Source organism: Xyrauchen texanus, chromosome 38 (genome assembly GCF_025860055.1).
Source record: "Xyrauchen texanus isolate HMW12.3.18 chromosome 38, RBS_HiC_50CHRs, whole genome shotgun sequence".
Taxonomy (NCBI): Eukaryota; Metazoa; Chordata; class Actinopteri; order Cypriniformes; family Catostomidae; genus Xyrauchen; species Xyrauchen texanus.
The window spans coordinates 14,857,394-14,881,818 of record NC_068313.1 but is presented as its reverse complement, the minus strand read 5'-3'; the positions used below and the strand labels follow the sequence as shown (position 1 = coordinate 14,881,818).

The 24,425-nt window shown below is 36.6% G+C and overlaps 1 protein-coding gene across 1 annotated transcript in view; it reads right to left on the bottom strand.

Annotated features, from left to right (window-relative positions):
- Nucleotides 1-23,814, bottom strand: part of LOC127631750 (nectin-3-like protein) — a 51,032-nt gene extending 27,218 nt beyond the window's left edge. The window contains exon 1 of the mRNA XM_052110057.1: nt 23,608-23,814. Within this exon, the coding sequence (XP_051966017.1) occupies nt 23,608-23,698 (91 nt within the window). The 5' untranslated portion in view covers nt 23,699-23,814. The remainder of the gene's footprint in view (nt 1-23,607) is intronic.
- Between the last annotated feature and the right edge of the window lie 611 nt (nt 23,815-24,425).

Below are 24,425 nucleotides of genomic sequence, written 5' to 3'. Positions count from 1 at the left end.
AGGTTGGCCGGAGAATCGGGGCAGCGGGGGCGGTATTGCACTCGCTCTATCGCACCATTGTCACGAAAAGAGAGCTGAGCCGGAAGGCAAAGCTCTCGATCTACCGGTCAATTTTTGTTTCTACCCTCACCTATGGTCATGAAGGCTGGGTCATGACCGAAAGAACTAGGTCACGAGTACAGCAGCCGAAATGGGCTTCCTCAGAAGGGTGGCGGGCTTCTCCCTTAGAGATAGGGTGAGGAGCTCAGTCATCCGTGAGGAGCTCGGAGTAGAGCCGCTGCTCCTTTGCGTCGAAAGGAGTCAGTTGAGGTGGTTTGGGCATCTGGTAAGGATGCCCCCTGGCCGCCTCCCTAGGGAGGTGTTTCAGGCACGTCCAGCTGGGAGGAGGCCTCAGGGAAAACCCAGGATTAGGTGGAGAGATTACATCTCCACACTGGCCTGGGAACGCCTCGGGGTCCCCCAGTCAGAGCTGGTTAATGTGGCTCGGGATAGGGAAGTTTGGGGCCCCCTGCTGGAGCAGCTGCCCCCGTGACCCGACTTCGGATAAGCGGTTGAAGATGGATGGATGGATGGAACATTGACACTACTGCAAAGGGTTGCAACTCTGCACACCAGTGTGTTCAATTTGACTGATCTTGACTAAGGCCCTGTCTCAAATGGTACACTTGATGTGGACTTGCGGTCTCGTGGCCTTCATTTGCGCATTCCTACGAAGTCCATGAGACCATACGGTGTCCCATTTTGCAGTTTAGCAATCAGAGGGGTGATCACAAGCGCTCCCATTGCACCCTCAAAGCGCTCTTTGGCTGAGCCTGTATCAGTGCAAGTTCCACAGCAGACTACTACCCAACAGTCCCTGCTGCTGATCCTCATGACCAATCACAGCGCACTGGAGTTTCGTTCCAGAGGAAAAATCATGGCAGACGAGGCAATATCAATTGCTGATTAAATATTGATTTTAAAAATAATTTAGTCTGATTGTCAATGATGGATCACTTGCTTTTCTTGTATATATAGTATCACATTTTAGTCTGATGTGTATAACCGGTTCAAACCATTGTTTTATTCAGTTTTCCAGAGATGTGCTTCTATTCAGTTTTTATGGAATAATTTTTCTTGACGAAGGTTTACGTCCATTAAATTAAGTAACTCAACACTAGCCTAAACCTTTGTTATTGTTGTTTCAAAGAGTATTTTACAATTATTGTTAGTCTCTAAACATTTAGATATGAGGGTGTACATTTCTGCACATAGCTGTAGTTTGTAAGATTGGTTATATTTATTGATATAGCAAAGTTAGGTCTAACAGTGATATACCTGAAGAAGTGTGGCTGTGTACATAAATATAATGAGTTTTCCAATCTAATCTCTGGTGTGTGAGATGTATGTTCTCCTTTCTATACATCTGACTGCTTTGTAAGCACCTGCATGTAACCATCCTGAATCATGTTTATTTGTTTTCTAAACTGCACCAAACTCAAAAACACGTTTTGCTCTAAATGACATCATACCCATTGTTAAGCTTTTAAACAACATTTTCTGGTGAACTAATAATAACCAGTGCATCCCTAGTTGTGCAGAGCCAGACTTATGATTAGGAGCATAAAGTCTGGATCACATTTCAGTTTATTCTGCCAAGAACCATCACTTGGTTATAATATTACATCACATGGTTATAACAACCATCACTGTGAGAAAAGAGCCTGAAATTGTGCTCAACTATCAACAACAACTTAAGATATGGCAAACTTCAGATGCGGTCTGACATTTGATGTAGGGTTGCAACATCATGGTGCCAGCATGATTTTTACTCTTTCATTAGTCCTGGGCCTATTTTAAGAGTGCTAGTGCTAAGCGTACCTTATGCAAAAAACCATTAGTGCAAAGTCAATAGGCATGGTCATGAAGATTTGCTATTTTCGTGCAAGCATGCGCTAAGTCCTAGACGCATGTGGGTGTGACAAAATTGTTTGCGCAAAGCACTAATGGGCTCAGTAAATTGCTATTTCATTTGGTAGTTTTTCTCCGGTTATTGCACCATCTGCGTACTATAATATAGTCCATTCCCTCAAGCACCAGCGATATAAACAAAGACAGCAGATTCATAAGAAGTTGGTTGTGTGAATTGGGTTGTATGCAATATATTAGAAGAATAGAAATATGATCTTACATTCTTTTGTCAGGCATATTTTTATGACAGTGACAAACTCCTTTTATTTGCATGGAAAATGTGGTTCTCGTCAGGATTTGGATGTTGGCTCCATTAAATTATAGAGAATGTATGTATTATTAATCATACTGATCAAGTGACACATCATAGCTAGTATTAACAGTGATTTTATCAGTCACCCAGCTTAGGGTGTGGATTTTTGCACGTCACTTCTACCAGTGGATTTTGCTTTAACATTTTTATTAATTTACTGAAACACAAACAGATTTTCAGGAACTGATTTTAGACTTTGCGCTGTGAATAGAGGTGCTCCACAAAAGTCTTAGTTTAAAGACCTATTTCTCAGGAAAATAGCTAATTGTACATTGCAGCACTTTATTAAATACACCCACAGTTTGCGCTCATACAACCACTGATAGCGCATACACTCCCATCCACATTAAAAGTCCACACCCATCCACACCAATTTGCTTTGTGCTGGCATGAAAACTTAGCTAAGAATTAGCATTTTCACAAAAATTGGATACGTAGTAAAAGGTAATTGCACACATAACGCTGTGCTTAGCACTCGTGAAAATAGAGCCTGTTGTTACTGTAATCTATTTACTTTCATAATAAAAAGTAGTATAACATTAAATATTAAATTCTTGTAATAAGAATAGTTACAGACTTTCAATTAATTTTATTTAAGTACATTTCAAAATAATATTATTTATGTAGAATACATTTAACATGAATTATGATCATATGTACAACTGTTTGTGCTTCTGTGAAGGCAGAAGTTAGTGCACCCCATAACGAGTCAATGAACAAGGAGGAAATATGTACATTGTTTTGAATTTGCTGAGTGACATTATTAGATGCTCTCCTAGCAGTAATTTTAACTAACTAAACACAATGGCCATAATGTGCCTTTGGCAAATTAGTCCCAATTATCCTTTCATATGATAAAGTTTGCCAAGTTATTTATGCTTTATGTTTATGGTTGTCCTGTGCATGTTTGTTGTGTTTAGGGCAGAACAACATAGCCTGTGCTGTCTCCACTTCACTGCAGTCTGGCTGTGGGAGCAGCTGTCACCTGTCTGCCAGCCAGCACACAACTGACCTCCCAACCATGCCCTGTCACGTACACACATACATTCTACAAACAAATCCTACAGTGCTCATCGGGGGAGTAAAACAAACACACAATGACAAAAATATCGGCCTGCAGTCGGCTGCGAAAACAACCTCCAAAACCTATATGCAACACCATGAGAAATGCGTGGTATGCTTCATGGTTTGGACATCCAAAAATGGCACAAGTTCCGTCTTGGCGTGTCTAGGATCTGTGTAGAAAAGTGAACCTGAATCCTGCCACAAAACCTTAGTGATTACGCTTGCATTAAAGATATGTTTAGACATTTACCACTTGAAAATTACTAATTTCACATACAGGAGGATTTAAAAGCAGAAATGTGATGCTTGACATTTTTAAAAGCACTTCCACTAATTATTCTGTAAAAAAAATGTAAATATGATTTGATCTGGAAAGTTTTGTAGATGGATGAATTTTTGAGTTACCAACGTAATTATGTGGGTGGAATAGGGATGCCACGTGTTTTTACTACACGCAAAAGAACCGCACGCTGTCAACAAAAAGATGCATCTCTCAATTCATCCCTTTAAAATCATCACATCTAAAAACACAAAAACTCACTAGTTTGTTGTTGGACAGATAGTAGAACATCCTGCCCCATTAGTTGGAAGTGTACAATTAAATTACTTCTGTCTGCATGTATTACATCCGTCATCTTCAGTAACCCTCAGTTATTTAAATGCTCTCAAAAAGCTGATTTAAGTTGCTATTTTCAGCGACACCTGGCCAAGCACCACTCGTATACCATCCATAACGATAGTAATAGCCGCAACAACCACCCAGGCACAAGCACAAGATTTTTCATATTTAGGCTTACATCGAATATCTATTTTACATTATACATTTATATATTATAAATATAATACTTTAGCACATGTAAACAAAACATTTCACAGTTTTTAACCATAAATGTAAATTATTTCGGGTAAATTTACCATGACATTTTTAATCGCAGTTAATAGTGAAACCGTATATTCACAACATCTCTAAGGTGGAATTTGCTCCATTACAAAGTGCTTCATGCATAACTGTCACATCCCTATTTACAAGGGCTGCCCCCTGATAGTCGACTAACTGTTAGTCGATGAGAGCATCTTGGTTGACCAAGTTTTGATTGGTCAGTTGGTCGAGAAAAAAAAAATAAAATCTGCAGGAAAATGACGAACATCTGTATTATCGCTGGCTGGACGCAGGTGGTACTATGGGGTAATTTTCAGGGTTAGTGTTAAGACTTCACAATAAAGCAAGACACCTTGATTTCAAACTTTGAAATTTATTTTTATTTATTTTAACTAAAAGTTCAAATGAAACTGGAAAAAAATAAGTGCATTTAAAATGTGTTGTTCAGCTATTTGAAAGATGGCTTTACAACCGTTGTCAACAAATTTCTGGCAAAGAACCTACTTCATCAGAGTTGTACGGGAAAATTCATCATGTATGTGAATAAATTAGTTTTGTTCCCTCCTTCAGGATATATATCTGAGGGATCAGTGAATTTTCTTGATTTAGTGATTTTGCATTGATAATTAAATTCATTTATTGAAAAAACTAAAAACTTAAATCAAATACATTTCTAAATTCAAATTGCACTCCAAACGAAACGAAAAAGCAAAAAAAGTCTCCATCTAAACATGCAGGCGGAAAATTACTTACACAAATGAAGACATAAAAACAATTATAAATGTACAAATAATAATTATAATGATGATAATAATCACTGAAATATAAATCATGGTTTTTGTATTATTTTATATATTTTGTTATTTTACAGGCCGCAGAGTTGCGTTCACAATGAACTGCTCTGTGGAAATAAAGTGAACTGAACTTAAATTACCTCCTGAGCTGAGATGTCTGAGGTCATTTGCAGCACTCTCAATGACAATACAAAAAAATTTTAATAAAAAAAATCGGAAGACAGAAACAGAGTGAGATCCTTTTAGATGTGCGTGTTCCACGAGACTGCACGCCTCTGTATCAGCGCGTCATAAATGCGCATAGACGGATTTCTATTATCTGTTCTTAATAATATAATAAAGTGTTTTTTCAAGCATGTGTCTGTATGTCTAAGGGCAAATTATTGTAATATTAATTTGATGATAATAATAATAGTCTAATAATTATTATTATTTAATAGATTAATGGGAAAACAAGCCAAATATCGTCTTGACATGGTCAAAGGCATCAGCTATTGATCTCTCTGACCATCATTGATCCTGAGATCATCGTCTGTTTGCTCAACCCGTATGTGCATTTCTCTCTATAAATTAACAAAATGTTCAGACAGTCTCTTGCTGTTTTTTCCGACACATTCAAAATCATTACCACTTTTGTTGGTGTCACTGCGGCTCACTTCGTGCATGTGCGTGCTTCTAAAATTGAAAGGGTCATTATTACGGTTTAATATTTCTCTGTAATATAGAACAATGTTAGCAATGTTACTTATAACGGTCCTGGAACTCACACCATTTTCTGATGCCCCCCAAGTAATTAAATTAATATCATAAACGTGCGACGACTAGTCACCTAATGGCTTAATCTAATGCCTACTAGTCGACTAGGAAAATGTTTGGTTGGGGGCAGCCCTACTACTTACTATCCCTGCACTGATATCTTTTGAAAGTTACAAGCCTTACTGCCTTTGCATGGTCATGACATGAGTGGAAAAATTGCTAGTATGCAATTTTATCATTCAGAACAATGTGGTTGGATCATTTTATTGCTTCTCTTACTCACTCATGAACGTGCATAGACATTAAGATTTTCACTGAAAAGTTACATTTCGCTGTGTTACTCACCAAAACCTAGCGAATACCTTCAGGAGACTCAGAATGTGATGCATGAATCCCATGGACTAATTTATGAAACCTTTGGGTCCTTTTTTAAAGGTGCACTCAGTATTTTTTCCATCATTAATAAGTTGTAGCCTTCTCTTAAAGAAATTAATTTTAAACATATAAAATCATGAGCTATCACAAGATATATAGACTCCAGTCATATGAAAACAAATGTTGTTTTATTCTACACAGAGTGACTTAATGTCAGTAACAAACTTTAATTGGACACTTTCAGTCTTGGATTAAATTAATTATGGCTGACTGTAAATAGTGATTTTCTACAATGGCATCTTTAACTGAAAACTATTGATTTTGAATAAAGCTGCATCCAAACCGCTAGGTGTCATTGTAAATCCAAGATGACACATAAAAAAAAGTTACTGAGTGCACCTTTAAGCTTTAACCTTCTGCGACCCTGCATCCTCATGTGTGGATTGTGTGATTTGTGGTCGCAACATGCTATAATTCAGTTTAATTTAAACCGACAGGACAATCTGGGCTGTTGGTAAAGGGTTAAACTTTTGACAAACCAAGACATGTGACAAAACAACATGGCACTGATCTCAGATGAGTTTGTCTTTGGAAGAAATGACAACAAAACTACGTCTTGTAAGAAACCTCATTAAGTTTTTACATTGAAACCAGTTTGATCTCTAGTTTCATCTGATATTTTTGTCACAATACACATTTTTCCTAAAGCAGCTTTACAGAAAATCAGCTGTAATGTCACAAAAACATGAATAACTAACACTAATGGAAACAAACAATTTCATAAAAAAAATGTGCTCCTCTATATATACATTTTTTGCATGTTTATTAGGGGCTAGTAGTAAAAAAATTAAAAAGGGAAATGAAAAATGAAAAATGCACACAGCAGTCACGCTTGTGTCTCAGGAGGTTAAAGTAAGACATAATCCACTTCCATTGTATTGAAGAGATGGGCCGCAAAATTAATTAAAACATCTAATTTTGTGTTCCGCATAAGAAAGAAAGTCATAACATTTTGGAACGACATGGAGGTGAGTAAATTATGACAATATTTAGATTTACTCCTTTAAGATGCATTTAACCAAGAACATTCATTTAATGGTACAAAGCTCTTTAATTGGAGCTAATGTCAGTCCTATATTCAAGTAAGAGTATACAGTCCCTCTTTTCCGTAGAGGTGAACAGATGGCCTCTGAGGGGTTCTATCATTACCTCAAACCAGGCATGTCTTAACAATAAGTAAAACTTCAAAATGGTGTTGGCCAAAGCTATCTGAGAGCAAACCTAGCTCTACCAATCAATTTTCTTTTCTCTTTAAAAAAAATTCAATTGGAAATGAGAGTATTGTGTGACTGCATTAAACGGAAGAATTTGGCAAAGGTAGAGAGGAACAAATCGAAGGGTCACAGCACAGGAAAATGAAGATGAGTGAAAACAAAAAAGGAAATGAGGAGAACCAGATCAGAAATGAATTAATGAAAGAGGTCTGCTCAGTCTTTGAAGCGTTCCCTGTGTTTGTTTTCCCTCTCCTGACATCACTAACTGCAACAAGCTGTTCACATGGTCCAACTGTATATCTGAGCCCTCCACTACGCATTCCACTCCTCGTCTGTCGCGCCAAATGCCTCAGCGTGAACTGAGATCACCCTCTCCTGAAACATCTTAACTTCATTTCGGTGTGGTGAGACATGTCCCAAAGCCCCTGGTCTTTGTATTAGGTCACTGGGAGGAGAGAATGGGCTGATGAATCCCACACTTTCACATTTAAGAAAAAAATCAGGAAACATCTGAGGCCAAACTCATCTCTTGCACGCAACAGCTCATTCAGATTCCAGTTGTTTTTAAAGATCTCAGTGATGTGGACATTGGTGTGGCAGGACAAGACAAATGAGAGGATTCTAAATGAATACTGTGTTAATGTCATAATGGTGGTGAAGAGGTGCTAAAACTTTTAGGAAGTTCACTATTAAGTATATAACAGACTTTATGAGTAAGCAAATTAGGTTAAGGGGAGATTCAACATTAAATCTTGGCATAATTCTTAAAGTAGTAGTTTACCACCATTCATTCACCCTCATGTGTTCCAAAACTCATTTGAGTTTCTTTCTTTCATAGAACTCAAAAAAGATATGTTTAGTTGAATATTATTCACGCTGCTCTTTTCCATAAGGTGAAAGTGATGAAAGGTGAAGACCAATGAAATATAATTTAATAATGAATTATATCCATTTATTATACTATCATGGTACTCCAAATTACTTTTAAGTATACCATGGTTTTACTATGACACATCTCAAAAACATGGGGTTATCACAGACCAAGTCTGAAAATAATTAAATGCAATTCCATGGTGCTTTTTGTGAGAAATATAACAGAATAGGCTATTACTTGTGATCAAGGAAAATAAAAAATAAAAAAGTACAGTATATAATAAAAGAAATATATATAATTACTAATTCAAAAAAAAATATATATATATTTCATCCTTCCGCCCCATCCCTGCTAAGATCTGTGCAATGTCACTATACAGTACCAACGATAACTAGATATAGTAGGTAAAGTTTGTCAAGACAATCTATAATTTAAACTTAACAAAACCTTGTCTGAAAGTTTAAACTAGTTTTAAAAGTTTGAAGTTTGACATTACAGTAAGATACACCAGCTATGTAGATAATAATGTAGATATATAATGTAGATATATAGAGAATAGTAAGAGTAACTTTAAGGAGACTAAAGGCATTTTGTGGGTTTGTTTACATTTGAATGTTTTGGCAGTTGGAGTTTGAATTAACGAGCATTCTGTTGGCTTGTTTGAACATTCCGTCAGTGTAAGTCTATGGAAATTTTCACATTTTTAAACAACCGCTGTGTGAAAAGCATACATTTGATCAGTAAGAAAAGACAAAGCACTTTATTACATAATTATCTGAAGGTCTGCTTAGAGATTGGTGGCTGTGTCTTGAAAGCTCTAAGAGATTTTAGTGCTAGAAATGTTGGTTTTAATTTAGGAATTTTGAAAATAAAACCTAAACCAAGTTTGTAGTATAACAGTGTACTAATAAATAGCAAAGAAGGTCTCACTCAATAACTAGAGTAACCATCAAACACTGCCAAAAGAGGAAGGAAAATGAAGTTATCATAGTCTGTGACCCCTATAGGAAATGACGAAAATGAAAGTAATTTGTTAGTACTAATGTTGAATGCATTAACCTGTTGATACACACCCCCTTTTTGAGCACAGACCCTGCAGTATCTTTTGAAAGAAGACACATTGGGCTTTATTTCCCAAGTTTCAGAATTAATATATGTTGTTTATTTTTTTAAAGTATTGGAAATGGAAATATTTAGTGCTGACCATGTTTTTATAATCTAAAAAAACAATAATAAAAGTGCCAAGACTCTGTAAAATCGCTGCCGGTGTACAGAGTAAAATTAAGGCTGCGTCTCATTTCTCCCCCTTACCCCTTACCCCTCCCCCTCGGTTTTGCGCGTTCATGTGAGGTGAAGTGGCATCTCAATTCTCATTTTGATTAAGGGCTAGGGCCAAGGCGTAGGGCTACATAGCCCTTGAAACGAAGAGAGGGGTTACAACGTATGAATTTCTCAATAGTGCCGGCATCAAACTTTTTTCATGGCTGAACGGCGAACTGAATCGCACAAATGTAAGTATTTTCAGCAGTTTAATTGATATTATAATTATGACACTCGTGTTTTATGATACATTTAATAAAATGTTCAAGCGGTTTTAATTGTAATGTTTTTGTTTTGAATCGCTATTTAACTGCCAGCTAGCAGTTATGCACTATTTGTCGAGCTAAGCTATCTGATAATCCTTGACATGACACTTCATATTTATGTTTTTTAGTTGAAATCAGTGTGAAGTGATGACGGCATCTTCGTTTGTTTATGTCAGCGCTTGTCGCCTCTGTTGACGTAGCAGCCTGCTAGCGGCAAGGGAAGATGACGCAAACGGTAATCAAGTGGCGTCTCATTTCTTAGAGTTCGTTCTTACCCCTACCCCCTTCACTCGATATTGAGGGCCAAGGGGAAGATGCAGACAAAGGGGGAGGGGTAAGGGGGAGAAATGAGATTGGCCCTTAGGCTCTGCCTTTCAAGACAACACAAAATCTGACTGCACTGCTTGGCTACAAAACTACACCACATTTTTTAAAATAGACTTTGGAGGCAGGCTCATTTTGTTTACGAGACTCTAATATATAAGATCATATACAGTTTTACAACATGAATGCTGCTCAGATTGCATAATTTGTTGAAGAACGATGATGAAGGGTAACTCTTTCAGGCGAGATCTCATGTAAACAATGGAAAATATATCAATATTTCTCAGAATTATCACTTTTATGGACAAAAAAGTGCAATTGGATGTTTTTCAATGAAGGCTTGTCATGGACAATTGACCCAAGTGTGGCGGACTGGATTCATCTGGCGATCGCGTTTTCATAACAAAGGTATGAAGTCCCGTTTTGATATTGCATGTTTTCAATTGTACTCCTGGCACAAATAACTAGAGCATTGCTATTATGAAACAGAGATCGGATATCAATGTTGAACACTTAGAACTTTGAAAAGATGCATAATTTGTTAACATTAATTACATTTATAGATGGTAAATTATATATTATGTGCGCTTAGCTCCTTGTCTCTGTGGTAACGTGCTCAACAAGCCATGTGAAGATGCATGGATTGACGGTCTCAGATGCGGAGGAAACTGAGATTTGTCATCCACCACCCGGATTGAGATAATAATAAAAAAAGATAACCAACATTAATGTGCTTTATAAAAGTAATGTTCATTGTTAATTAAAGTTAACTAAATAAAATCTTCACTAACATAAAATGTTATGTAACAAAAACATTTTTTGTAAATTTTTTGTAAATATTGGGTTTGGTATTGGCTGTTGATAAACCCATTTGGTTGGCTGGTGATAACTAACTTTGATCATTGTTGTTCGTTCTACTCTCTTTCCTAAGAATCTATCTGTGAATGATAGAAACTAAGGCAGTGAAACTAATGACATACAAAAAAGGGATATTGGGGACATTGGCCTTGCTAGGAAACAAAATGTTGACAGGCTTTTAAGAAAAAAGAATAACCTGAGTCCACTGAACCAACAATGCACTATCAAGTCAAGCTTCTAATCTAGACAATTTAACTGCTGTGTTTGAGAACAAAGCTCTCTATGTGCTCCCTCTTTAGAATAGACCTACAGTAGATTGGTTTTCAAAGCCACTTGACCCATGTTTACTGAAATGTTGTGGTATTTGTTAATCATTTTTTTAATAGCCAGGAAACATTTGAAAAAATAAATGTGTAATTCCTTTAAAACAAAGAAACAATTAGGAGAGCACAGAAAGCTTCTGACAGTTCTCCCCCCTCAGTCAGAGCATCTGAACATTTCCTTCTTTCTGAGAATCTTTTTGACCCATCACATCTGATTAAAGACCAGCACTTAAATGAAGAAACTAATCGATAATGTTAGAGTTAAAGGTGTCACATGTAGCTGCCCCTTCACACCAAACTCAAGAACCAAACAATGGAACTACAGAGAGACTTTCCCAAGACTCATTTGTCTGCAATAAGCACAAGCAACACTCTACTTGTCATCTTGACATCTTTAGAAACAAAACAAAGAATGGCTTCCATGAGATGCTATTAACATTATGAGAGCTGAAAGCCAGGGTTCAAAGGCAAACAATGCAAGGGTGAACTGCTTATTAGTGGAGGCAAACTCTTCCATGCTTGTGTTATTCATCCTATTCTGTGAATGAACAGTGGGCAATTTAGGAGCTGGGGACCAGAGGTTAGAAGAAAGACTTAACTGCTGTGATCCAACAGACTAAAAGAGTGTCTCTATGTTGTGTGCTGGTGACAACATTCAGTTTCTCAAGCCTTTACTAATTTGAAGGTGGCACGTTCGATGCTTGCATATGGAGTAACAAGGTTCACTGTGTTTGTGAGGAAGAGAGAGTATGTGTGAATTTCCAAGTGTGCATGTTTATGTGTAAATGACTACAAGTCACATTGTTACATATTATTATAGTATTTTTGGATGGACAGTAGCCCTATTCATCTTTCATCCAACTGCTGTCGTTGCCGTACTTGTTCTTAATATTGAAAGGAATTTTGGGGAAAATAAATGTAGTCATTTTTTCTTTTTCTTTTGTTATGGTAGGCTGTATGGATCTTCATTTGAATTAATTTGAAGTGTATAATTTCTGCGCCATTAGCACCACCGAATTGCAAAAATAAACATTGTTTTTAAACAGCTTCCATTGGCCTTGAAATCATCTTCGTCTCTAGTGTCTTTCCAGGGAGCCTTAAACATGTATTTATTTTCCCTAGCTTTTAATTAATTGCATTATAAATTGTACTATGTCAATTTCTCTTATCCTGTCTATGTCTGTTTTAAATGCTTGTTGTATTCTTAAGCTATGTGACTCCATGTACAGCACTTTGGTAGCCAATGCTGTTTTTGAAAGTGCTCTATAAATAAAATTGAGTTGAGTTGAGTTGAGTTGAGCTTTCTTAAATACATTGAACCTTTTGCCATTGGGGCTGGACCGGCCTTTCAAACAAACAAACAAACAAAAAAGGAATTTTTGTAGCTTCACAGAGACACGTTTTAAAATTTTAAAGGAATTCAACCGATGAATGGCTGTGAATGAATGAATGAATGAATGAATGAATGAAGTTTCTCTGCATAGGCTATTTCAATAGGCTATTTTGAACAATCATCTAATCTAAAGCATTGCCATCACAACTGCATTATGTCCTGCATATTTCTGCAGCAACTTTTAATGACCAACTATACTTGATTATCATCTAAAATTAATTTTAGCATCATAATGCAATTTACATTTTCTGAAGAAGCTCAGCAAATGTGAATGTGTAAAGAGGGTTAGATTTAAAATATTTAAAAGTTTTAAAATGTTCAAAATCTCATTTTCTGAAAGTGATCTCAGCATTGGACAAATAGTTCTGATAGTTTATAGTCTTGAAAAAAGTGTAGAACATTTTGAAAATGTCATTCAGCTGACTTTTTCATCTATAGAACATGGCAAGGCTAATTTAAGTTTGTGTAAATAAAATCATATATAGGCCTAACAATATAATTTATTAATTTGGTAAGCTAATTTATTTAATTTAACAGGGAATTTTTCCATAATTTTTCCAAAAGTAAGCTAAACAATGATTTTATAGAATTGGGCTATAAGTTAGTGGTCCAAAAAAGCACACAGATGCTTTTCTCTTAGTATTGTGTATTTATTTGTAATTTAATCTTTAATCTTTTATATTCTAATCTTATGACTGCCGTCTATTATTTTGAATGGTGTGGAAAAGCAACTTTAATAAATAAGCAGATGTCTACTGCGATTAATCATAAACAGCGGCCATTAATTTGTTCTCCGTGCACTTGTTGATGTGCACAATATAAGATATTTGTGTTGGCACTCCTGGAAGTGTCATGTTTGCAGCATCGGATCTATATGCCATTAAGATCAATCCAAAATCACGCACAATTCTTTTTTCACAAAAAATCCTTGGATGGAAACGTAGTTACAGATATTTTTGACTTTCTTTCTTTGGCTGAACACTGCTATCCAGCTTGAGATCACAATCATGCTTAGAGATTGCAATGACAAGATGTACAGTGAAAAAGGAGTTACATTTTGTTCTTTTGAGGATCTACAGAGTTTAAATATTCCTTTAAAAATCTTATTTCATGTTCTGCAGAAGAAAGAATGTTGTACATATCTGCGGGTTGGCATGAGGGTGATTAAATGATAAGAGAATTTTCATTTTTGGGTGAACTATTACTTTAAGTTAACACAACAGCAGTGTCTTATTGTTTGACACAAGGTAAAGAAACAGCAATTGGATAATCTTCAGGTATATCCAACAAGTCCCAGCCCAGATAATTATATGAGTTCAGGAAGCTCTCATTCACAATGAACTGGGAGACCCCTGATTTACCACCTTCCTGACCTATACAAGTTCTTCTCACAGTTTCTAAGGAAACACTATTCTTCTGCTTGGAGTAGAGAAGACAACTTCTTCAGAATACCAGATTGTTCTTCAAATGGAACCTAATTTGAAATCCATGCAAGAAACCAATTTTAAATGCACCACATTAAACATCAGGCAGTTCCTCTGGACCACTGATTAAAATGTGGTTTTCAAAACAAGGTGAATAAGGTAAGGAATGTGAGCTGTTAATGAGGCCTTACAGAGCAGCACGCTAACAAAGCATACAGGGCTGGGTTTTTGACTTCCTTCCCAAAACTCACTGAGAACGGTTTTACTTCCCCTCTGAGTCTTAGTGTTCATGCATACACTTACAGAAAGGAGAGCTCAGTTGGAGTCTTTTAGAAAACACTGATAAGGCTATTCAAACAGAAAAGTGTGAATGTATGTTCACATTCATCTGATCAGAACACAAAGATAGACCTAGAACAGTTTATGCAACAACTTTACCAAATGGAGGTGGGGGGGGGGCATTTCTCCCCTCAATTTGCCTCGAGCCCCTGCCCTGCCAGACAGCAAAACAATCAAGGGGATATCTGCCCCCCAGAGTGACAGTGAAACAGTCAATGTTGATACCCAATACCACCCACGTTGAGGATTTTGTCCTTTAGTTTTCTTTGCATGTCAAATTTAATTGATTTAATAACTTCTCCACCTTTTTGTCAACAAGTCAACAAACAATATTGGCAAAAGTAGGACACATTTAGCTGCCATACACTGTCAGGTTATCCAGCAAACTCCCACGCTTAGCAGGGACACACCTAATTTAGGTGATTAAGCTCACAAGATATCTAAATCCAAGCATTCTATTTTCAAACAACATAGTAACAATTACATTATTATTATTTTTATTTTTTTTGCAAACAGATTTTGATAAACCTCTAGGAGAACACAATTTACAGTAAGATCAGTGTTGATTTAGCGATGTGATAAGTCCTTATCAAGAATTATTTGAAAATAACAGTCCCAACAGTAACCATGTTTTCTGAGAAAGTAATATTTTTTTGCAAGCAACATAGATGCAAGAAACATTGTTATTTTAGGTCTCTTAAAGGCTTGGAGCACTGTGTGCATTCTAATGTTACCATCAGCCAATCAGCATTGTTATGACATCTTTGACTGTGTCTCAAAAAGTGTTAAGTCAGATGGCATTTATATCTCAGGTAATTGTCTTGAAAACGTCCATGCCCAGAATTAAGTGCCCATGAGCAAAGATGGCAACAGCCAGAGAAACTGCCATCGAAATAAAATGGGAATGTTAACAGAAAGCTTTATCCATGTTTTATAGAACTCCATGGGTAATAAAGGACATTTAGTCAAGTCTCGGAGTTGCTTTCTGAGGATTCACCCAGCAAAGCTCATTTCATCAAAAATTCAAAAAACAGCGCAACAGGAAATCCATATTTAGGTTATGTTCTAGATTACAACTTCCTTGTCATAAGAAAAAAAATTTATCCATGTACTAGTGCTTTCATGCGGCAGTGTGTATCATGAATATCATGTAGCAAAACCACAGAATCCTTCATATCTCTGTAGGACCATAATGGCCTTACACCACCCATTGTCTCTATCATCAAACATCAACATCTAAAGAGAATGCAGAGGAACGATTTTAGGCCTCATCACCATCACAGCACATGGACTGCACTCCTGCCCGGTAGCCTTGTTAAAAACTTCCACAGAGACTAACAATTACAAAGACAGCATGGAAGCTCATCGGACATAAAATACCCTCTTTGTTCCAATGCCCAGCCAGATGGGGCTCAGAGGCACATGGGAACAGATGGATTTGCTTCTGTAAGGGGTAAACCCATCACTGAGAACTAGGGGATATTCAGCAACAATCACACAAAGAAGAATCTGATTATTCAACTATTAGTTCCAGTCGTCTAATTTGATTGGATAAGTGCTGCTCCAAGAGTGCTTACATTCAGTATAACAGCACAGGGATGCTTTACTGTTTGTATCACTCTGCATGTCTTTGTTCATGACATTCCAAACAGGCTGTCAGTTTGCACTGCTCTGAAACCAATCTCGTAACCCTGAGTTTGTTAAACTAACTTTGTGGTACAGGCCCCAGCCTGACATAGCAAAATTGGCTCAACCAATGGCATGAGTTTGGGGCAGGAATATCTTTTTGTCTGACCAATGACAGATGGGGGAGTGTTTGGGAAACCTTTTTGAAAACAGTCATTATTATATTATTTTTTTTATCAAATTGTTTATGTTTCCAGGAGTGCTGGTTATTCATGTTTTTGAGATCGTTACAGACACCACAGCTGATTTTCTGTAAAGATACTTTGGACCAATGTGTATTGGGAAAAGCACAAATAAAAAGAAATGATACAAATAAAAATAATTTGACTTGATTTGACTTTTAATTTACAAGGTTTTTTTTCTACTTGGCAACAATCCAATCAGAAATTAGCATAATTATTATCCTAATTGTCAGAAATTGTCAGCATCGTCCAATCACTGCCAACCATGTTAAAATAAAATGTTACAATTCACCACTCAAATGTACAATATGTCATATCGGATGAAACTAGATACTCTAGGAGAAATACAGTGAGCAGCAATATAGATGGATGCTTCCAGAGCACCTTTAGACTAGTAGAAACCATTTTTCCCCCATCTAAAATAAGCTTTATTAATCAATGTTTCGAGCCTATTGATAATGAACAGAGATGTTTGTTTACATATTGTGAACATTAATTACAATGAAGATGATAACATCGTCTCTGGCATGTATGGCAAGAAAGGATTTATGAGTTCTCTGCTTATGAAGAAAAACGTTTTTAATTATTTAATAGTCAGCCCATTTATACTTAATTATAGCAAACAGTCTTTGTAAACTGCACTATTTAGATGTACATTGTTTGTTTGTTTGTTTTGGTAGATTTGTATTTTAAGGAAAATTCAAAAATGTTTCAATAAGACTTTTACATTACCTACATTTTCTCTCATTGGTTACCCCTGAACCCCCATACAGTATATTTCCTATATACTATATTTTTATACAAAAAATGTGCATTTGTTACACATTGTCATAAGTCAGAATGACTACGAAATGATATGTTACTATTGTCTGGACCTTTGGTGGGATGGAAATGTCGAGACCCCTGCTCTAGTCTTTTGACATAAAAAGGTTCCAATGTAAAAGCATAATGAGGTTTCTTAAAGGTGTAGTTTTGTTGGCATTTCTCCCACAGACAAACTCCACGGAGATCAGCGCCATGTTGTTTGGCTAACAAGTTTAACCTTTTACTGACAGCCCATAGTGTTCTAAACTAAGATCAGTTGGTTTTAAATTAAATTAAATTATGCACAGCATATAGCGAAGACAAAACACAATATCCGTGCATGGAGGAAGCAGGGTCGCATGAGGTAAAATGCTCTATGCATGTGTTATGCTGCAAAAAAACAGTGACATCACTGTGTAAGCATTGTATCTGGCAACCAACACAATAGGATACAAATTTATAAATTCAATGAAATTAAATGATTTCATTTCTACAGGGATAGAAAAATCCTGAAGTGCTACATAATAGCTGTCTATTTAATATCATACTAAATGCATTCATAACAGTGATCAGCACTTTTCCCGGGGCAGGAGGTTACTGCATTACATTCTTTAATGGAGAGCAGCCCAGATACAGAGTCTCTGATTATCACATCTTCCTCGATGGAAGGCATTCAGTGCAAAATCCTCCTGCGGTCATGGCTTGTACCCCTCTGTGCTACTTCAGCTCAAAAATAAAGTCTAATAGTAATTTCCTGATGGATCTCATTCAAAGGAATCTTTTAATGTGATTGGCAGATCTCAGCCTTCGGTTATGTAGGCTAAGTGAGATTAAAATAAAGTACAAAGATGGGGTAGATGTTGCAGCACGCATAATAAACACTCAGTCAGTCTAAATTAGTCTGCAAAAGTAAGCCTGCATTTTGAGCCACTATTGACTTGCCTGAAACGTGTTATATCTTTCACATCACATTCATGCTATTTAACCTGAAAGTTAAATCCACAGAAAGTAGTCAGAAATATAATTCATATATTTACCCAAACATTTTTATTCTGTCATAATATACTCACCCTCATGTTGTTTGAAACATATATGCTGTTGTTTTTTGTATGTGCTTAAAATGGTTACTTACTCTTTAATTAAACCAGCAGAGTGCATATTAATGAGAGAGGATTCAAATGGCTTCTTTACCTCATCCGTGCTATTCGTGATTAGAATTAAATGTTTCTTTTTTGTTGTTTTTGATGAACAACTTACGGTAATTAGAAGTAGGGTGTTAAAAGAGACATTTTTCAATGACTAATGGATTGCGTGGACCTCATCTTTGGACACACATTACACAGAACAAGTCAAACCAATTTTTTATTCTTAACAGGCAATGAAAGGATGCTGCATTTCTTTGCTAAAATAGCTACAACTCAATCATTGGTGAGCGAAATTTAAACATTTACCAGCTTGTGGCTAATCGTACACATTTTTATTTGCATAGCACAAAACTTGGTCTCATTTGCAATTGATTTACTAGCATTGTAGAGAGTTGCACAGAGAGCAAAAGATCGATCTTGAGATTTAAGGATTAATATCATGAAAATCAAAATTTATACCCAGTACCCAGTCCTACCCAAGCGTTGTATGGATGACTAGCCATAGTGATAGTAGTAATGAACAGGGTAGGGTTGCACCAGCTATGCGTAAGATCTCACATAAGTTGGGATGTAAAGTTCACACTAAGGGCTTAGTAACTACTAGTCAGTTTGTAACTGAAGTCAGTGCTTAATTTGGTTACACCTCCTGTTCTTAAGGCAAGACTTAACTAGTAGGTCATAAGCTCTAAAAGTAATGCATAGTGATCCAATAAACAACCTTCAAATTTGTACACAGAAGTATTAAAAAGCCACGCACATCAGTTTTATCTCGTGATGGTTGATGTTCAAACCTTGTTTGCTCATGTAAATGTCAGCTGTAATAAATTATATCCCCATTAAAATACAATACGTAATAAAACAAATTTCATTAATGGTATATGTACAACCGTGGCCAAAAGTATTGGCAGTGACATATATTTTTTTTTTGCGAAGTTTGCTGCTTCTGTATTTGTAGATCTATGGTTTCTATGGTATACTGGAAAACAAAGATAAGCATTTCATAAGTTTTAAAGGCTTTTATTGGCAAACACGTTCAATATATGCAAAGAGTCAATATTTACAGTGTTGACTCTTGTTCTTCATAACCTCTGCATTTTGCTCTGGCATGCAGGATATCAGATTCTGGGCCAAATCCTGACTGATGGCGATCCATTCTTGCCTTATTAGTGCTCAGAGTTGATCAAAATTTGTGGGCTTCTGCTTGTCCACTCGCCTTTTGAGGATTGACTACAGGTTCTCTATGGGATAAAGATTATGGGAGATCAGATTTGTAATGATCTCCGTGCCAATTCATTATCACTCTTGCCTTGTGACATGGTGCTCTGTCATGCTGGAAAATGTACGGATCATCACCAAATTGCTCCTGGATTGTTGGGAGAAGTTGCTCTTGCAGGAAGTTTTGATACCATTCTTTATTCGTGGCAGAGTTTTTGGGCAGAATTTGTGAGAGAGCCCACTCCCTTGGATGAAAAGCAACCCCACACATGGATGGTTTCAGGATGCTTCACTGTTGGCACGACACAGGACTCATGGTAGCGTTCACCTTTTCTTCTCCGGACTATCGATTTTCCAGATGTCCCAAACAGTCGGATGGGGGCTTCTTCAGAGAAAATAACTTTGCATCAGTCTTCTGCTGTCCAATCCTTGTACTTCCTGCAGAATTTCAGTCTGTCTTTGATGTTTTTATTGGAGAGAAGTGGCTTCTTTCTGCCCTTCTTGACACCAGGCTATTGTATAAAAGTCTTCACCTCACTGTGCATGCAGATACACTCACACCAACCTGCTGCCAATATTGAGCAAGCTCTGCACTGGTGGTGACACAATTCCCTAGCTGACTCAGGAGGAGACGGTCCTGGCACTTGTTGGACACTCTGGGACATCCTGAAGCCTTCTTCACTGCAGTTGAACCTCTCTCCTTGAAGTTCCTGATGATCCAGTAAATGGTTCTTTCTGGTGCAATATTCTTTGCAGCAATTTCCTTGCATGTGAGGCCATTTTGATGCAAAGCGATGATGGCTGCACGTCTTTCTTTAGAGGTAACCATTGCGAACAAAAACACAAGGATTGGAAGCACTTCTTCCCTCCTTTTATAGCAATCAGTCGGCTCTTATAATCCAATCAGAATGATAGAGTGATTTCACATGACTAGTACTCATTCACACTTTCCCAGGTGCTGCTGATATGATTAGTGTAATGATTTTAGCTGGTCATTTTGTGCCATGGCCAAAAAACAGAGAAATTTGGGTTTTTGTGATAAAGTTAATTTTTTTGGCCAATGAAGCTTTTTGCAATTATTCCAAATGCATCTGATCACTCTGCACAATAATATAGAAACAATGTGAATCAACACCACAACAACTGAAGCAGAAAACTTTGTGAAACACAACATTTATGTCACTGCCAATACTTTTGGCCATGGCTGTAAATAACAATATTTAATATTGTTATTTAATATTTAACTGAATCTAAAACGAATAAGGCATAATAAATAAATAATTACTTATAACAGGCTGGAAAAATAGACATTTATTCATTTTAATATCTTATATATCGTATATGACACCGTACACAGGAAAGTGCCCCGTTAGATCGGTTTCATGCTGAAGAGGTACGGTTTTTACATAATGTTTTCTCCCTTAATGTAAACGATTACAGATGCCAAACTAACCATATACATGTCGAAATTATTGGAGCCTCTCACGCAAAATATGAGCTCATTGATGTCATAAAATATCAGTCTGCTTTATTATTCCATATTATTTCCTATCGACTCCTGGTCGGAGGCTTCCGTAAATATCTAGTTTATACGTAGGGTTACATTCTACCTAAGTTTAATGGTGCAATGCTCAAATATTTAGTAGTGTGTAAATTGTGACTTAGTGCCCATATACGCCACAACTAGGCTAAGTTGTAACATACGTATAGCTGGTGGAATCGAACCCAGGAGCTTAGAATCAATAAAAATGTTGTTTTATGGAAAAGACCAGCTTGAAGAATTTTTTACAATAGCTCCTTTTGTGTTACGTGAGAAAATAACAGGAAATAGGTTTGGAAAGACACGAAGGTGAGAAAATAATGACAGATTAAAAATTTTTGGGTAAACTATTCCTTTAATAGTTTCCGAGTAGAAAGTCAACAGACATGGAAAAACTAAATCACAGTATGGCTAACCCATTCATCATGTATCAATGAAATAACATAGGCTAACGAATATTCTTGTAATGCATTGCCTCCATGATATGCAACCCTCAAAGTGAAGTTGCTGTTTGTAGATGCTGAGCATGCAAAACGCTTCCAATTTGCCCGATCAGGGTGACACTTGCTGACTGTATTTCCATAACATTAACTCTCTCTCAATCTACACAGTGAGGCAATCACAGGCACCCTCTATGCCCCCTCTGTCCTTATGTGACCCAGAATCAACCCATATGTCCTTAGCCGATAGTGATTGCATTGAAAGCAATATGACATGGACTCTCTTATAAATCTATACTTTAAAATATAGAAAGAAAGACTCTTGACCACTGCCCTGCTGCTGACTCACATATTCTCTGTTAGAGGTAAACAGCTGATTTCACCACACCTATAAAACACTTAGGTTAAGTATCATTATCTCTTAAAATGAAATAGACTTTGTGATACAAACACTCATGCACACAAAACACAATTATTGCATTAAAGGCTAAACATTCACCAACAGTATCCAGACAATTCACCTTAGATAAGAGAGTAATAAAATATACTCTTTGTGTTTTAATACTCACTGCATGCACAAAGATGTCCTGGAACCAAATTTTCAGATTGCATTTAATTAATTTAAGCTTTCACCCACAAATGTATTTCTACACCACACTAGTCCAAATACATAAATATTGCTAAACTCATATCAGTGATGTGCAACATAGTCTGTCATACTCTGGTAATAGTTTATTCTACATTCACTTATGTTCCTTTGTACTTATGAACTTTATAATCAGCATGTCTCTTGTTTAACTGATACAAGACCTACATTAGTAGCTGGTCTGTAAAAACAAACTACCATGACATTAACAGTGCCAACCATTTTGCAGATGCTTTATGTAAGTAATACAGTTAAAGTTGCTCGCTGCATCCATCTTTGCTACAAACGGTATGATTATAGTCATTTTGTTTAACAGACCACTTCCTAATGCAGTGTTTTTCTAAGGTTCAGAAATGGATATTCTTCTATTTTAACCTAATATTTAAAGCAACATAAGTGGAGGGAGTCCCTGGCAGAGTGCCCAACAACAGGTCAATACTGACTCTGCGGCTGCAGTTCTTTTCTATTTTCCTCTCGGGTGCAGAAGTATACCCTTTACTCCTTGCCTAAACACACCCAAACCTACAAGTGTTTCTCAGCAGATGAACACAAGCAAGAATGCCATTTTATAAACTTTGGATTCTGGTTCATCAGTCTGAGTGTTTCCCTACACACTATACATGAGACGGTGGAATTGTAATCTTCTCAGAGACTACTTATGCAACCAATTATATGTTACCCTAATGGAATATAAAGCTGTATTGCCATTGATTGATAGTCTGATAATAACATAAAGCTGTATTTTGTCAAATCTCTATTCAATTTCATTGCAATGCAGATGCAAATAATTTTTTTTTTTTAATTATTAAAAATATGGTGCATACAGAAAAAAGGTTATATTTGTTAACATAACAAACTGCATAAGGCAACATGAACTAACAATGAACAATGTTTGTTTTGTCTTTACAGCATTTATTACAGCATTTATCTTGGTCAATGTTTATTTATGAAAATGCAATTAGTATTTAGTACATTAGCTCATTATGCAAAACTAATTTTCATGTTAATGTCGAGAAACCACTTTTAATGTAACATATTACATGATACAATTGTACGTGCATTGTATTATAGGCTACGTTCAAATCTTTAAGTTTCATATAATAATATAAATGTAAATACAAATGTATTTCCGATTTCAATATACTTGGACACTCTTGCATTCTTAATAGTCATCTTAAACCAAGATGAGTACTAGTTCTAAGTAAAAACCCTTATTAGTTGATAATAACGTCTAACAGTAATTAAACTGGCAATAACAAGTTATTCAGTGCTAGCTGTTCGGATCATCGTTTACATATTTACACACGATCGCATCCCATTCAATTCGATCACTACTTCCACCACAAACTTGCACGTTATCTGTAAAGTTGAGTCCAATTCAAGATGAATGACCTTCATTCTGAAAAAGGAAAAGTACCCACCAGTAAAAACGCAAAACAGAACGCAGAGGAAAGGCGAAAGTCCGAGGAAAATTTTGCACTTCCCAAAGATGTGTCTTATTTCCTTTGCCATGATTTCTGACTGCAGGCGCAGCTGAGTTCCTCCTCGCTGAATCAACTCGCTGTCTGAAGCTTCAAATGCCGGACCACGCGTGGGCGGTACCGTTTAGTCCGACTAGAAATAAAAGGTCATCAATGCGGAGCAGCATTGCAATGCAGTTATACGATTTACACTCAATCAGAGGCTAATTAAATTTACATTATCCCCCCACCAGTTGGCTAGTCTTAGCTGGTCACCCAGCCTGGTCAGACTGCTCCACTGGCTTGTTTTAAAGGTTGTTTGGGCACTTTTTAGCTGGTCAGACTGAATGATCAGCTGGCATCCCTGCTAAACCAGCTTAGCACTAGCTTGGCTGGGAGACCAGCTTTAACCAGGTAAAACTAAGTTCAGCCATCCATTTTTGTCTGGTTTTAGCAATGTATTTTTTTTTACTCTGTTGTTTGGTAATGCATGAGCCAAATGCAATGGCTAAAGAAATATAAGGCTACGCAGAAATGCAAAACAAAAAGCTAAAAAGTATTCCAGGATAGTAAGGTTTTGAAGCTAATCGATCAATCGTAACATAGAGAAAATACTTGACCAATTCCTCAAATTAGTTAATGTCGCCATGCTTTAGAATGCAGTTGCTTCTGCAATAGTTTGTGTGTCATTGCAAAACGAGTTATCTTTTAATGAATTGACTCAGGGCTAGAGATATTCTCTCAGAGAATGTCACCCAGTTCATTCAGATTAAAGCATG